General features: G+C 44.9%; 1 protein-coding gene across 2 annotated transcripts in view; it reads right to left on the bottom strand.

The window, feature by feature from the left end:
- PARD6G (par-6 family cell polarity regulator gamma) overlaps positions 1–7,462 on the bottom strand; it is a 100,250-nt gene extending 92,788 nt beyond the window's left edge. The window contains exon 1 of one of the 2 annotated variants that reach the window (XM_005281424.4): positions 6,887–7,462. In XM_005281424.4, the coding sequence (XP_005281481.1) occupies positions 6,887–6,958 (72 nt within the window). In that variant the 5' untranslated portion in view covers positions 6,959–7,462. The remainder of the gene's footprint in view (positions 1–6,886) is intronic. The other variant, XM_042860467.2, reaches the window with a different exon arrangement.
- Between the last annotated feature and the right edge of the window lie 8,356 nt (positions 7,463–15,818).

Here is a 15,818-nt window from a genome sequence, read left to right as displayed (position 1 = left end):
CTGTATTTATTACTATTTAAATTTTATGATTGCCTGTAATAAGTGTGACTGTTTTTTGTAGCAGGATGTTAGTCAGGATTGGGTTTTAATAAAAAGGTCAATCAACTTGACAAAACAGAACATTGTCACTTTTCCTCATATTGTTAGTAACTTGTCATTGCACCTGACACACCTGACTGCAGTGCTGTTTGCAAGGGGGTGTTATCACATCCCTAACCATAATTTAAAAAATAGTTTCATTTTCTGATAAGAGGATTTGGCAATTAAGCATCTCCTGAAGAGGTTTTTCTTTTACAGTCACTTCAAAAAACAAACAAAACAAAAACACAAAGTGAATCTATATCCACTCTAGAAAGATTGAAGACCCTTCTCCAGTTACTTTTCTGCTTGTACCTTTAGTCAAGAGGAAATAAGGTAAGGCTATGGCTACACTACAACTTAAATTGATATAAATTATGTTGCTCAGGGGGGTGAATTAGCCAACCCCCGGAGCGGGAGCGATATCACACTAGCGTTTAAGTTGAAAGTGCTATGTCAGCAGGAGAGTTTCTCCCACTGACATGGCTTAATTAATGAGTGGTGGTAGCTAACACTTAGGCCTGGTCTACAGGGGGGGGGGGGGGGGGGGAGAGAAAATCGATCAAAGATACGCAACTTCAGCTACGAGAATAGCATAGCTGAAGTCGACGCATCTTAGATCACATTAAAATTACTTACTTCACTTCCTCGCGGCATGCCGCGGCTTCCCCGTCGACTCTGCTTCCGCCTCTCGACGAGCTGGAGTTCAGCAGTCAATGGGAGAGCGATCGGGGATCGATTTATTGCATCTACACTACACACGATGAATCGATCCCCAACAGATCGATCGCTACCCACCGATCCGGTGGCTAGTGTAGACGTACCCTTAGAGTGGCTACACTAGAGAGCTTACAGTGGCACAGCTGCATCAGTGCAGCTGTAAGCTCTCTAGTGTAGCCATAGCCTTGGTGTGTGAGGATGATACACGTCTCTGACTCTTAAACAGAATCTGACAAGAGACAAACTTAAAGTATTATACATCTTAAAAACAGAACCTTCAAGAGTGACAACTGAGTCAAGTAACTTCCTTCAGGTTATTACAGACATTTTAAAAACTTACAATATTCCAGAATGTCCTGCTGGATAGAAAAGAAATGGAGACTTGTGTTCTCCATACGTATCCTGCCATTTAGGTCCACATTTGAGAAATTGTGAAAATTATTGAAAAAAATCCAAACAAAATTTTCTTATTCAGTTTTGGAACAAAACAAAACCCCAACAACCTCTTATTTTAAGAAGTCTTAAGTTTTCACCCTTTAAGTGGTAATAGTGAATGAATATCTCATGGTGGATGTAGGGATTTCTCTCCAAAAGTTTGTTTTGTTTCTAGAGCATCATAGCTATGCACAGGGTTTCACACAAGAAGAAGATAATAGGTCTAGTGCTTGGGGGGATTTTTAAATCTGAATGGAGAGGAAATGCATTAAGAGTAAGGTGTATATTTGTTTTCTAAGATGGGATCTACCAGCAAGCTGGAGTTTTTAAAAACTTAGGGAAGAGGTTGGGGGGGGGGGGGGGAGTCAGGGGGAAAAAAAAGTCCTTTTAGAATTATTTCCAGAAGCCAGTAATCTGAGACAGCATCTTCAAAAGGGAAAAGGATATTCTGCTTGCTACCAACTGACAGAGGAGTGGCTATAGAATGCTAGCTGCAGGAGAGAATAGTAGTTATGATCTGGTAAGATTACTTCAGATTATGAATTTGAAATTCCTGCCTAACCCTGGAGCTCAGAAGTTTATCTTGAGCTACAGAAGTAGATACTATCTGCCTCAATAGGCTGTGGGTATTTTGGTTTTTATCCTCTAGAGAAAACCATAGAACAACAAAAAAAAGTCAATAATGTATTAATACTTCCATATCTATCTAGGGGAAGATATTAACAGGTTCCCAAACAGGTTTCCCTTCCCCCACTATCCCATCCAGCAACAGGATATAAAGCCCTTGCTAGTTTCTTTTGGGAGGTGTGGAGGGGGATAAGGAAGAGAGAAGTCAAGAAGAACTATTAAAGATTTCAGCAAACTCATCTGAGGATGCAAGTGTATAAAGACAGCTTGTTTTTTGTTTTGCCTTATTTAGCCTTTGAGAAGACATCAGATCACCATACCATGGCAAGCCATTTGCATTAGGAAATCAGTTCTGACTTGTTTTATGAGTACTTCACAGCATTCACAACATCATTCATTTTGTTAAGGGCTTTTAGCCAGAGAATCTATAGCTTTGAATATTCCCTGTGGATAAACATAGGATATTAAATATTCAGGGAATAAAGTGGCAGATGTTGAAAAATGTTCTGGGGCCAGACTCTCAGATGGCATAAGTCAGCATAGCACCACTGAAGTCAAAGGAGCTAAAATGAGTTACACCAGCTGAAAATCTGACCTTCTAGATTTCCCATAAAGCTTAGAGGTTGGCAACACTGGGGAGACGCATGGGTCTATTTTTTATATCAATATTACAAATGAGTGATAAGGCAGGAATAGTGTCTGAGAATCAGATCACTTGCTCTCAGGGGATATTAAGAATGTGAAGTGGGGCTCAAGAGTGTTTGTTTCCTTTGAGGGCAACCATAGAAATAAGCAACTTTCTCCAGGGTTCAAGACCCTTTCTTTAGCGGTAACCTGAATCTGGAGTTAAACTTTAGATTAGTCTTAGTCTGGAGCAATTCTGCCCTTAGTTTCAATCAGGACTAAATCTGAATCAAAGGTTGCAATATACTACATTGCTGGGTGTTTATATAAACAGATATCTGCTTCAGGATAGGAGGGGATGGGTCCAGAGGAAGCATAATTAAAGTTGTCATGTGTCCCATGGCAATCTTTTTGGAGCTCCTACACATCTTGGTCAGTAAAAGCCAAAGAAAATGGTTTCAGGAACTTGCACAAAGGCACCTCCCTTCTGCATACCTTCTCCATTAACAGATTCCACCCATACAAGGTCTGCCACCAGGGAACTCCTGGATCCCAAACCAATTACACATTCTAGTGAAAGATACTGTACTGTACCCACCTGACTCTCTCTCTCTCTGACAGGCCATAGCATTAGAAGATAGCTAAGAAAACAGGAGTTCTCATACTCAACTTTCTAGTTCTCGGACAGGTTTTTGACAAGCTTCATGCTTACAAAATAAAGGTGACTAGATTCTAAGTATTTAGAAGGTTGTCTCCACAGCGCTACCAGGAACAGTTGCATTGACTAGATGGCATTTAACTCGTCTTTTTTAACCATAAGAGTCCAGCCAAACCAAACCGGAGAGTAGCTGGTATTTCCAGGCAGGTCAGAGGAACTGTCATACCAGGACAAACCAACCCAGCCTGGTATCCCACCTCCAACAACTGTGAATCATAGATGATTCACTGAAAGGTAGAAAAGTCTGCATAAATGTAAAGTACCTTGCCTGGTGTGTAATATTATATGTTGGGAAACAGTTTCTTCTTGACCCTGGCTCATCAACTTACCCCTGAAGTATCAGAATTAGCTACTTCATTCCTAAGAGCTCTGTAAAAAATATAAGAGGAACTTATTTCAACAGTGACCTTGCTACAAAAACTAATCACAAGAACTTACTACATAATTAACACATAGTGTTACTACAAACAATGGATAACAGTTGGACTAATGCATCATTAAGGCTGACAATTTAAACACACAAAAGTTAGGAAATTCAAGAGTTAAGGTTTCCATCATAACATTAACCCGGATGCATTGCATGTGTAGTATTTTGGATCACTTATGGATGTATATATCTCAGGGTTTTTTTCTGTTTGTTTTGGGAGGGAGCGGGGTTTGTCTGACATTTAAAGATTCTACCTTAAGAATGAAGTAATGTAGTTTTCTGCATTTCATTTCCTTGGCTTAAAAATAACCTCTTGACATCAGCAGTGAGACCCCTCCCCTCCACCTCACCCCCAACCTTTAAAGCCCTCCTCCCACACAAATATTATTCTCACTATATCTACCCTCCTCTCCAGAAATCTACAATCATTAAAGCACACATGCAAGTATTAGATGGACTGGTGGGATAAATCTGGAGGGTTTCTGTAGGTGAGAAAGAGGCTGTCAGGTGCTTACTAGTAGTGAGATTTAAAAAACAAAACAAAACAAAAAACAAAAAAACCCCCACAGAAAATAAACATGGAAGACTAGGTTACTGCATATTACAATGGAGAGAATTGGAGTATTAGCTTGGCCAATCTGCAGATGTTAGACATGTGTTTAACAGTAGAAGGCTTGGTTTGAAAATATGGGTCAAGTGCACTGCTTAATTACCAAGTCATACATACATTCATCTCACTGGGTCTGGAGGGTTTCTTGGGGTGGGCAGAGCACTTCTGAATACATTATGCTTTCCCAGCAAGCACACCTGGAAATAGACTGCCAGGATAAGGAGATAGACACAAAAAGTTTTCCAAGCCTGCTGACACCCTTCCAATGCTACCATACTGGTTGGAGGGTAGAAAATAAAGTGTTCTAAACCTTCATTTGAGATGCCACCTCCAAAATCATAAATACCCCAGAAATTAAGGCAGCGTCTCAAGACGCTCAACCCAACCCCACAGGCAACCATTACACATTTTGTACTTTCTCAAAGGCAGAGGTACGTGCTGTCTGAATTGAATCAAACTGTCCCATTAACACCAACTGTGGTAGATGAAGAGACCAGGACACATAACCAGGTTTACCACCATCTTAACCTTAGTGGTTTTTCAGTGAATCTAGAATGCTGCATGAAGTTTTACAAGACACTAATTTTATTCCTTGTATTTTTTTTCCAGACTTGCATTGTGACTAGTCACTGAGGATGAGTCACATGATATGATCTTTTAAAATCAGATTGCTAGAGTTTTAAATATATATTTATATTTATTTATTTCAATATTTAAGTACTAAACATTTTTTCACTCAAAAGTGCCTGGCAGGATTTTGATCAAGTTTTGAACAGAAACAAACTCACCTCTTCTTGCTGAGACTAAATGGTAGGCATTTCAACCCCAAAGGATTGTTTGAGAAAGTTACAGACACTTGGAAACCGGATTTTAAAAGCTGGATAGCCAACTCAAGCTTCGACATAGCTGCTTTGTAACATTCTAATTTTGTGTGCTATGGTCTTCTAATTTACAATTCATTCTCTAACAATAATATTTAGCATTTATATAGAACCCATAGATATTGAAGTGGTTTATAATGGTGTGTGCGTATTATCCCCATTTTACAGATGGGGAAATTGAGGCACCAGCATTGAGACTTATCCAAAGTCACATAGCATGTCAATGGGAGAATTGGGAATAGAAGCTAGTTTTCTTACTCCCAGGTACTGTGGCCCTGTTTGCTAGTCTAAAGGGTCTGAGCTACCACTAGGTGTTCAATGGAAGTGTATTTGGCATCATGCACAAGACAAGAACTTAAAAAGATCCCACTGAAATCATGTTGTTTGTTTTTTTGGGGGCTCTGTTAATTTACTACTATTATTTGGGAACCGGAAGCATTTGGAATTCTGCCTCACTTCTCTCAGCATATATTTAAGATGTTTGTAATTTATGTCTCATTACCAACACACGCCCTGTCTTTGGTCAGGCTTGGTCCTAAAGCAAGACAGGCAGGCTCACTCAAGTTCAATATTCCATAGGGGACTCTTCAGAAAGCCATCAAGCTAACACACACACACACACACACACACACACTCTGTAATAGATCAAGATGCACTTAGCCAGGGTCTCATCTTTGTGGAAGAAGGATCACCAGACAAAGTACTTTTAGCAGGATCCTTAGGAACTGAGCCTTCCTCCCAACAAAGAGAAGAAATTCACTAGATAATCAGATGATTACAAAAACCCAAACAAGTTTAAACAGGATGACAGAGTTGAAGCCGTGCAACAAACATTACAGCACTGACTCAGGCTGAGATCTGTACGTGAGCCTGAAAACTTGAGACCAGAAGTTGATTAGCCGTTCCGAAGGTAAAGGGGGAGGTGGGACTGAATTCAGATTTAATTCATCGGGGGGATGGGGGGGGGGGGAGAAGAGAAAGACAGGCTGAGGTTTTCCTCTTTTCACAGCTACGTTTACCAAATTCCACAACTTCCGAACAGGTCTATAAAGCGAGACAATGGGTCGTTTTTCCTTTTAAATAAATAAATAAATAAATAAATAAATAAAACCATCTTCCAAACGTTGTGCTCTTTCTTGATTCAGACTGAAGCAACGAAAGATCAAGTTTAAACCGAGTGGGTTCTAAAGCTGCAGCATCACCCCCACCCCCCCTTCGGGATTAAGACGAGACTGATTGAACTAACGGGCTTCCACCCCGTTAAAAACCTCGGCTTTTGTGTAAACAGCCCATCGCAGATGGGGGCAAGGGGGGGGGTGTAGTTACGGACTCACAGCGAGCCAGAAACGTGCAACCCAAAATAAAGAGTTTACACTGGCCACAAAACTTGCCCGGCGAAGTCCTCCTCATGGCAAGTGCCCTAGATCTCCAGACAAGCTGCTGTGTGAGTCCTTGCTCATTGGGGATATAGGGATGAACGTCCCTACATTTCCAGCTCAATCCAGGCGAAAAAAAAATATGAGCGCTAGAGAGTTTGAGCCATGTGATCGCAGCTACATACCGAACGCAGCTCAGCCTTTTCAAAAGTTGCCACCAGGAACAACCTCTATCCTTTGCTGCAACTTAGAAAATATTTTCAATCGCAAAGAGGGGGAAGGGAGATAAGTGGGGGGGGGGGTCTTCAGTCATTTGCAAAAGAATCCGGGGGAGAGGGGGGGGGAAGCACCGGGCTGCTTCTAGATTGTGTCCAGCCGCAGTCTCCTTACCTTACTCTTCACTTCCACCGCGCTGCAATCGAAAAACCGCAGAGTCTGAGATTTATTAAAACTCCGATTCATCTTCTCGGTCCCCAGTTTATCCCCCCTTCCTCCTCCTCTTCGCCCTCGCTCAACAAGGGCTGCAGGATCCGCTGCCTCCGACTGTGGGAAAGTTTCCCCGGGCTGCGTGTTGTTGCCGCTGCTCCGACCCTGGAATGTATCTTTCTTTGGAACGTTCAGCCGCCGGAGGTTCTTTTACTTTGTCCCAACGCTCGAATCAGAGCGCCCGCCCAGCTCGCTCTCCGGGCTTCTGTTTGTAACAATCGCTCCTCCAACAGAGCTCGCAACGCGCCCGTGACTCAATGAGAGGAGGTGGCACGTACTAGACCCCGCCTCTGGCCAACCTCCCCCTGCCATCCTCGCCTCTTTCAGTTCCCGGAGAGAAAAGCTCCTCCCGCTCCAGAGAGTGTGCTTTCTGGGCTGTGATTGGCTACTGAAATCCCTAGTTAGTTAGGGGAAGTCGCACAAAAGAGTGGGAGCTGTGGACAGAAGTAACTACGGAGTCCGCATATTAGATAAGGATGCAAACCAAAACGCGGGTGGCCCGATATTCCCCCCTCTCCTCCCCTCTCCCGCAAATTTGGAGAAGTTTGCCTACAAATCTGATCGTTGTGGTGCAAACCCATCTCTGTGTAATGTATTTACAAATGATAGTAGTTTCCCTTAACAGGCACAATTGCCATGAAAAGTTAGCAACCCCTCCCCCCCCCCGTACAATATCTAGTTACCAGCCCCAGACCATAATAACCGTCAATAATATTGCCAGTTCTAAGGTTTTGATCCTGCAAACATTTCTGCCCGGGCTTAATACTACCATAAATATTTCAACTTATTTCAATTGAAATTCAATATAACTACTCACAATAAAGTTAAGCACGAGTAAAGTGTTTGCAGGGTTCAAAAATCATGATTGGGATTTTTTTTTAAATGATCGTTTGGGTTTGGAGCCTGTAGGGTTCATGTTTTCAAGCTTTTCTTTGCAACCATGAGGGTTAAAATGTACTTGATTTTAAAATGAAAGTTGATAGTCTCATCACATAACTCAAGGAATATAACTTTAAAGAAAACACCAAATATGAAACCTGTGATAAAAATCACAAGATTTGGCAACACTGTAAAAATAAAAGGAAAATAATGATAATTTTCCTTAATATTAAAAATCACTCCAGGCAGTAGAATCAGTAGAATTTTCTTAGTTTAAATATTTTTCTATCCCATTGCATGAAAAACCAACAGAAACAAGAGAAACAGACTGATTTTACAGGGGAAATCATTAAAAAGACCATACACAAAGTGCTGGCAACTCTGTAAAGTGAACAAATTGAAAATAAAGATATTTCTTTATTCTCTCATAGTATTTTATGGCCGGGTCCTGTAAAGATTTGTGCACGTTTAACTTTACACACTGTGAGCATTCCTAATGTCGTCAATTGAAGTACTCACACTGCATAAAGTTAAGCACACTTCTACATCTTTACAGGACTTTTGTACCCTTGTAGAGTCATGGGGTATGTCTACACAGCAAGTAGCAGCCCATGGTAGTGTCAGTCGCAGAGCCCAGGTCGACAGACTTGGTCTCGTAGGGCTCATGCACCTCCACCGTAGGCTTCAGAGTCAGAGCTCCAGCCCAAGCATGAATGCTGTTGCAGGCTGTGTGAACATATCCATTGAAATATAAGGCCCTGATCCTGTAAGGTGTTCTGTGGGTCTGTAGGGGTGGACCACAAAGAACTCTTTGCAGGTTCAGGGCTAGTGTTTGCAAAGTGCTTTGGGATCTTTTGAGGGGAAAATTTTCTATATAAATTCATAAATTCATAGATCTAGGACTGGAAGGGACCTCGAGAGGTCATCGAGTCCAGTCCCCTGCCCGCATGGCAGAACCAAATACTGTATAGACCATCCCTGATAGACATTTATCTAACCTACTCTTAAATATCTCCAGTGATGGAGATTCCACAACCTCCCTAGGCAATTTATTCCAGTGTTTAACCAATCTGACAGTTAGGAACTTTTTCCTAATGTCCAACCTAAACCTTCCTTGCTGCAGTTTAAGCCCATTGCTTCTTGTTCTATCCTTAGAGGCTAAGGTGAACAAGTTTTCTCCCTCCTCCTTATGACACCCTTTTAGATACCTGAAAACTGCTATCATGTCCCCTCTCAGTCTTCTCTTTTCCAAACTAAACAAACCCAATTCTTTCAGCCTTCCTTCATAGGTCATGTTCTCAAGACCTTTAATCATTCTTGTTGCTCTTCTCTGGACCCTCTCCAATTTCTCCACATCTTTCTTGAAATGCGGTGCCCAGAACTGGACACAATACTCCAGCTGAGGCCTAACCAGAGCAGAGTAGAGTGGAAGAATGACTTCTCGTGTCTTGCTCACACACACCTGTTAATACATCCCAGAATCATGTTTGCTTTTTTTGCAACAGCATCACACTGTTGACTCATATTTAGCTTGTGGTCCACTATAACCCCTAGATCCCTTTCTGCCATACTCCTTCCTAGACAGTCTCTTCCCATTCTCTATGTGTGAAACTGATTTTTTTCTTCCTAAGTGGAGCACTTTGCATTTGTCTTTGTTAAACTTCATCCTGTTTAACTCAGACCATTTCTCCAGTTTGTCCAGATCATTTTGAATTATGCCCCTGTCCTCCAAAGTAGTTGCAATCCCTCCCAGTTTGGTATCATCCGCAAACTTAATAAGCGTACTTTCTATGCCAATATCTAAGTCGTTGATGCAGATATTGAACAGAGCCGGTCCCAAAACAGACCCCTGCGGTACCCCACTCGTTATACCTTTCCAGCAGGATTGGGAACCATTAATAACAACTCTCTGAGTATGGTTATCCAGCCAGTTATGCACCCACCTTATAGTAGCCCCATCTAAGTTATATTTGCCTAGTTTATCGATAAGAATATCATGCATGACCGTATCAAATGTAAGATGATGATGACTATAGTGATTTAGAGTCTGAGGGACAGAAAGTTTAGATGGGAAAATTTCCCTCACTTCCTCCTACAAATCAGTGCTTATTGGTCTCTCTCCCTCAATTGTCACCAGTTATTACTAACTATTATAATTTATAATTTTGTATTACAATAGCACCTAGGAGCCTCAGTCATGGACCAGGACCCCATTGTGTGAAAGACTGTACAAATGTAGGTCAAAGGACAGTCCCTCCCCCAACGAACTTACAGTCTAAGGCCTGGTCTACACTACGAGTTTATCTCGAATTTAGCAGCGTTAAACTGAATTAACCCTGCATCCATCCACACAACGAAGCCCTTTATTTTGATATAAAGGGCGCTTAATATCGATATCTGTACTCCTCCCCGCTGAGGGGAGTAGCGCTGAAATCGGTATTGCCATTTCGAATTAGGTTTAGTGTGGCTGCAATTCAACGGTATTGGCCTCTGGGAGCTATCCCACAGTGCACCATTGTGACCGCTCTGGACAGCAAACTGAACTTGGATGCACTGGCCAGGTAGACAGAAAAAGCCCCACAAACTTTTGAATTTCATTTCCTGTTTGCCCAGCGTGGAGAGCTGATCAGCACAGGTGACCATGCAGAGCTCATCAGCACAGGTAACCATAACCATGCAGTCTGAGAATCGAAAAAGAGCACCATGGACTGTACAGGAGGTACTGGATCTGATCGCTATATGGGGAGAGGATTCCATGCTAGCTGAACTACGTTCCAAAAGACGAAATGCCAAAACATTTGAAAAAATCTCTAGGGGCATGATGCAGAGAGGCCACAATAGGGACTCACTACAGTGCCGCGTGAAAGTTAAGGAGCTCAGACAAGCCTACCAGAAAACCAAAGAAGCAAACGGAAGGTCCGGGGCCGGGCCGCAGACATGCCACTTCTACGCTGAGCTGCATGCAATTCTAGGGGGGGCCGCCACCACTACCCAACCCCTGACCGTGGATTCCAAGGCGGGGGTAATCTCATCAGCTACACCTGAGGATTCTGCGGATGGGGAAGAGGAGGAGGAGGAGGAGGAGGAGGAGGAGGAGCTTGCGGAGAGCACACAGCACTCCGTTCTCCCCAACAGCCAGGATCTTTTTCTCAGCCTGACTGAAGTACCCTCTCAACCCTCCCAAGGCAGTATCCCAGACCATGAAGCCATGGAAGGGACATCTGGTGAGTGTACCTTTGTAAATATAAAACACGGTTTAAAAGCAAGCGTTTTTTAATGATTAATTTGCCCTGAGGACTTGGGATGCATTCGTGGCCAGTACAGCTACAGGAAAAGTCTGTTAATGTGTCTGGGGATGGAGCGGAAATCCTCCAGGGACATCTCCATGAAGCTCTCATGGAGGTACTCCAAAAGCCTTTGCAGAAGGTTTCTGGGCAGAGCAGCCTTATTCCGTCCTCCATGGTAGGACACTTGACCACACCATGCTAGTAGCAAGTAATCTGGTATCATTGCATGACAAAGCCTGGCAGTGTATGGTCCCGGTGTTTGCTGGCATTCAAGCAACATCCGTTCTTTATCTCGCTGTGTTATCCTCAGGAGAGTGATATCGTTCATGGTAACCTGGTTGAAATACGGGAATTTAATTAAGGGGACAGAGGTGGCTGTTCCTACTGGGCTGTTTGCCTGTGGCTGAAAAGAAATCCTTCCCTGCAGTTTGCCAAGCCGGGGGGATAGGGGGGGATCATTGGCGCTGAGCTTTTCACGTTTGGCTAGCAGGGATCTTCCCTGATACCAGCCACGTGGTGGGGGGAGGGGTAAAGCAACCATCCCAGAGAATTGGAGTGGGGGGGTTAGTTTGGTTTCTGCTGCTGCACGTTAACAGGAAAACCGCAGCACTCAACGGGCTTTGCTTGGTATTTGGGAAAGGAGGTCACTGGATATATGAAGGCTGCAGAAGCCTAAAGACAATGGCTTACCATGGCCGCATACAAGCCGAATTCTGTTGCTTGGACCTGTGTCTGTGATCTCTAACACCAAAGCCACAGACACTCAATATTAAGATGCAAAATGCGACCTTGTACCGAAATCACATGTGCTATGTAATGTGAATAGTGTTGTTCACCATGAAAGAGGATAAGCATTGTTCTGTAAAATGTATCTTTTTAAATACTTGTCTCCCTTTTTTCCCTCCCTCTCGCAGCTGCAAATTTTTCAAGCCTCCCTCCTCCGTCCCGAAGGCTATCTCAGATAAGGCGGCGAAAAAAAAGGACGTGAGACAAAATGTTCTCGGAAATCATGGACTCAACCTGCAATGAAAGAGCTCATCTGAATGAGTGGAAGGTCACCCTATCCCAGTACAGGAAAGCTGCCAGTGAACGTGAGGCCATGAAGGATGAACGTGAGGAGAGGAGAGACGCTCGAGATGAGAGGTGGCAGGCTGCAATGCTGGGGCTGCTGCGTGATTGAACTGACATGTTCCGGCGTCTGGTGGAGCTTCAGGAACGGCAGCAGGATCACAGAGTGCTGCTACAGCTATAACCCCCCTCCCCCCTCACCATGTTCCATAGCCTCCTCACCCAGACGTGTAAGAACGCAGGGGCGGGGGAGGCTCCGTGCACCCTCCCACTCCACCCCAGTGGACAGCCCAAGCAAAAGACTGTCATTACTTTGAACTTTTTTAGTGGCCTTTTCCTTCCCTCCTATCCTCCTCCCAAACCCCACCCAGGCTACCTTGTCACTTCTCTCCCTCTTTTTATAATCAATTAATAAAGAATAAATGATTTTTAAATGATAGTGACTATTTCCTTAGAAAGCAAGCTGTGATCGAAGGGGGAGGGTGGGTTGCTTACAGGGAATGAGTCAATCAAGGGGGCAGGTTTTCATCAAGGAGAAACAAACAGAACTTTCACACTGTAGCCTGGCCAGTCATGAAACTGGTTTCATGAAACTGATGCGCAGCGCTTTCTGGTGTGCTCTTCTAATTGCCCTGGTGTCTGGCTGCGTGTAATCATCAGCCAGGCGATTTGCCTCAAGCCTCCCACCCCGCCATAAAGGTCTCCCCCTTACTCTCACAGAGATTGTGGAGCACACAGCAAGCAGCAATAACAATGGGAATATTGGTTTGGCTGAGGTCTGAGCGAGTCAGTAACGTGTGCCAGCGACCCTTTAAATGTCCAAATGCACATTCAACCACCATTCTGCACTTGCTCAGCCTGTAGTTGAACACCTCCTGACTCCTGTCCAGGCTGCCTGTGTATGGCTTCATGAGCCATGGCATTAAGGGGTAGGCTGGGTCCCCAAGGATAACTATAGGCATTTCAACATCCCCAACTGTTATTTTCTGGTCTGGGAAGTAAATCCCTTGCTGCAGCCATTTAAACAGAGTAGTGTTCCTGAAGACGCGAGCATCATGAACCCTTCCTGGCCATCCCACGTTGATGTTGGTGAAACATCCCTTGTGATCCACCAGTGCTTGCAGCACCATTGAAAAGTACCCCTTGCGGTTTACATACTGGCTGCCCTGGTGCTCCGGTGCCAAGATAGGGATATGGGTTCCATTTATCGCCCCACCACAGTTAGGGAATCCCATTGCAGCAAAGCCATCCACTATGACCTGCACATTTCCCAGAGTCACTACCCTTGGTAGCAGCACCTCAGTGATTGCTTTGGCTATTTGGATCACAGCAGCCCCCACAGTATATTTGCCCACTCCAAATTGATTCCCGACTGACCAGTAGCTGTCTGGCGTTGCAAGCTTCCACAGGGCTATCGCCAGTTGCTTGTGAACTGTGAGGGCTGCTCTCATCCTGGTATTCTGGTGCGTCAGGGCAGGGGAAAGCAAGTCACAAAGTTCCATGAAAGTACCCTTACGCATGCGAAAGTTCCGCAGCCACTGGGAATCATCCCACACCTGCAACACTATGCGGTCCCACCAGTCTGTGCTTGTTTCCCGGGCCCAAAATCGGCGTTGCACGGTTGGAACCTGCCCCATTAACCGCATGATCTCCAAAGCGCCAGGGCCCGTGGTTTGAGAGAATTCTTTGTCCATGTCCTCATCACTCTCATCGCTGTGCTGCCGTAGCCACCTCCTCCTCGCCTGGTTTTCCAGGTCCTGGTTCAGCATAAACTGCACAGTAATGCGCAAGGTGTTTACAATGTTCATGACTGCTGTCTTGAGCTGAGCGGGCTCCATGCTGCCTAGCACCTTGACTATATAAAGTCATATCTGTCAACTAATAGCCAGACACATTAGAATGCATTTAATCAATTATCAGTGTCCAGTCTAACAGACAGCTCATGGGGGATGAAATCCTGACCTTATCGAAGTCAAGGGGAGGTTTCCCATAGATTTCAGAGGAGACATGTTTTCACTTTGAGTGCATCCAGCCCATACGTAAGATGAGGCTCAAAACTAGACCACTGTATTCCCAAGGCAGCAACATTACCATGTAGGCCATAAAAAGAAAACTCAGGATCAAGGCAGTAGGAACTGTGCCATCAGTCTCAGCTGAAAGTAGTTCTCTGCATCTTACACTTAAGATGAGAAAACATACAACCAGGACAAATCTGAGAGGGCGTTATTTGTTGCCCGATGGTAGTGCTACTTCTCAATTGCTTGCACCCTGTCCCCATGTGGTTCCACTGGGAAGGGCATACAAGTGTCAAGAAAGTTGTACAGCTATACAGACTGAGGCCTTGTCTACACTAGCAAGTTTCTGGGCAGTAAAGCAGCTTTCTGCATTGTAACTCCCATGATGTACACACTGCCAAGCCACTTAGTTTGTACAGAATCTGCGCAGAAACTGTGCAGTTGCAGCGCTGTAAAAATAACACCCCGATGAGAGGCATACAGATTTCTGCGCCGGGGATACAGCACCGCGGTACCAGTGTAGACTACAGGTCGATTACAGAGCTGTGACTGGCCACTGGGAGGTGTCCCACAATGCCTGTTCTCGCCTCCCTGGTCATCGGTTTGAACTCTACTGTCCTGCCCACAGGTGACCAACCGTGAGCTCCACCCCTTAAATTCCTTGGGAATTTTGAAAGTCCACTTCCCGTTTGCTCGGTGATGCATGCAATGGTCTCACCGCATCTTTCCAGGTGGCCATGCCTGCTCCATGCACCAGGCAATCCCCCGCTTGGAGCAATGCTGAGCTGCTGGACCTCATCAGCATTTGGGGAGAGGAGGCTGTCCAGTCCCAGCTGTGCTCCAGCTGTAGGAATTATGATACCTATGGACAGATTTCACAATGCATGACAGAAAGGGGCCATGACCGGGACACACTGCAGTGCAGGGTCAAAGTGAAGGAGCTGTAGAATGCCTACCACAAGATGCGGGAGGCAAACCACCGCTCTGGTGCTGCGCCCATGAGCTGTTGGTTCTACAAAGAGCTGGACGTGATACTCGGTGGTGACCCCACCTCCACTGCGAAGGCCACTTGGATACTTGGTGACTCGCGTGCCAGTCGAGAGTGGACCGAGCCAGGAGGAGGAAATCTTGGAAGAGGATGTGGAGGGGGAGGAGGACCCAGAGGCATAGGATGACTCGGAGATCAGAGATGCATGCAGTCAGGAGCTCTTCTCTACCCCGGAGGAGGATAGCCAGTCACAGCTGTCGGAGCTTGGCGAAGCGCAAACTGGAGAGGAGGCCCCTGGTAAGTGGCTTTGATTTTGGAAATCGCTGAAGCAAGTTGTTGGGGGCAGGAGGGTTGCAGAAAGCAGGCTTCTGTCTGTATGATGCGGATACCACCACATGCCTAATCTGAGCAGCAGAACAGGGTGCTGATTAACTCCCTCACTTTATGGGAATCTGCCTCAGAGATCTCCATGAAACTCTCATGGAGATACTCGGCAATCCGCTGCCGCAGGTTCTTTGGCAGAGTTGCTTTGTTTCTTACCCCATTAAAGGTAACTTTCCTGCGCCACTCTGCCATCACTGGGTGTGTGGGGGTAAGGG

Source organism: Chrysemys picta, chromosome 2 (genome assembly GCF_011386835.1).
Source record: "Chrysemys picta bellii isolate R12L10 chromosome 2, ASM1138683v2, whole genome shotgun sequence".
NCBI classification, from domain to species: domain Eukaryota; kingdom Metazoa; phylum Chordata; order Testudines; family Emydidae; genus Chrysemys; species Chrysemys picta.
This window is presented reverse-complemented; position numbering and strand designations above follow the sequence as displayed.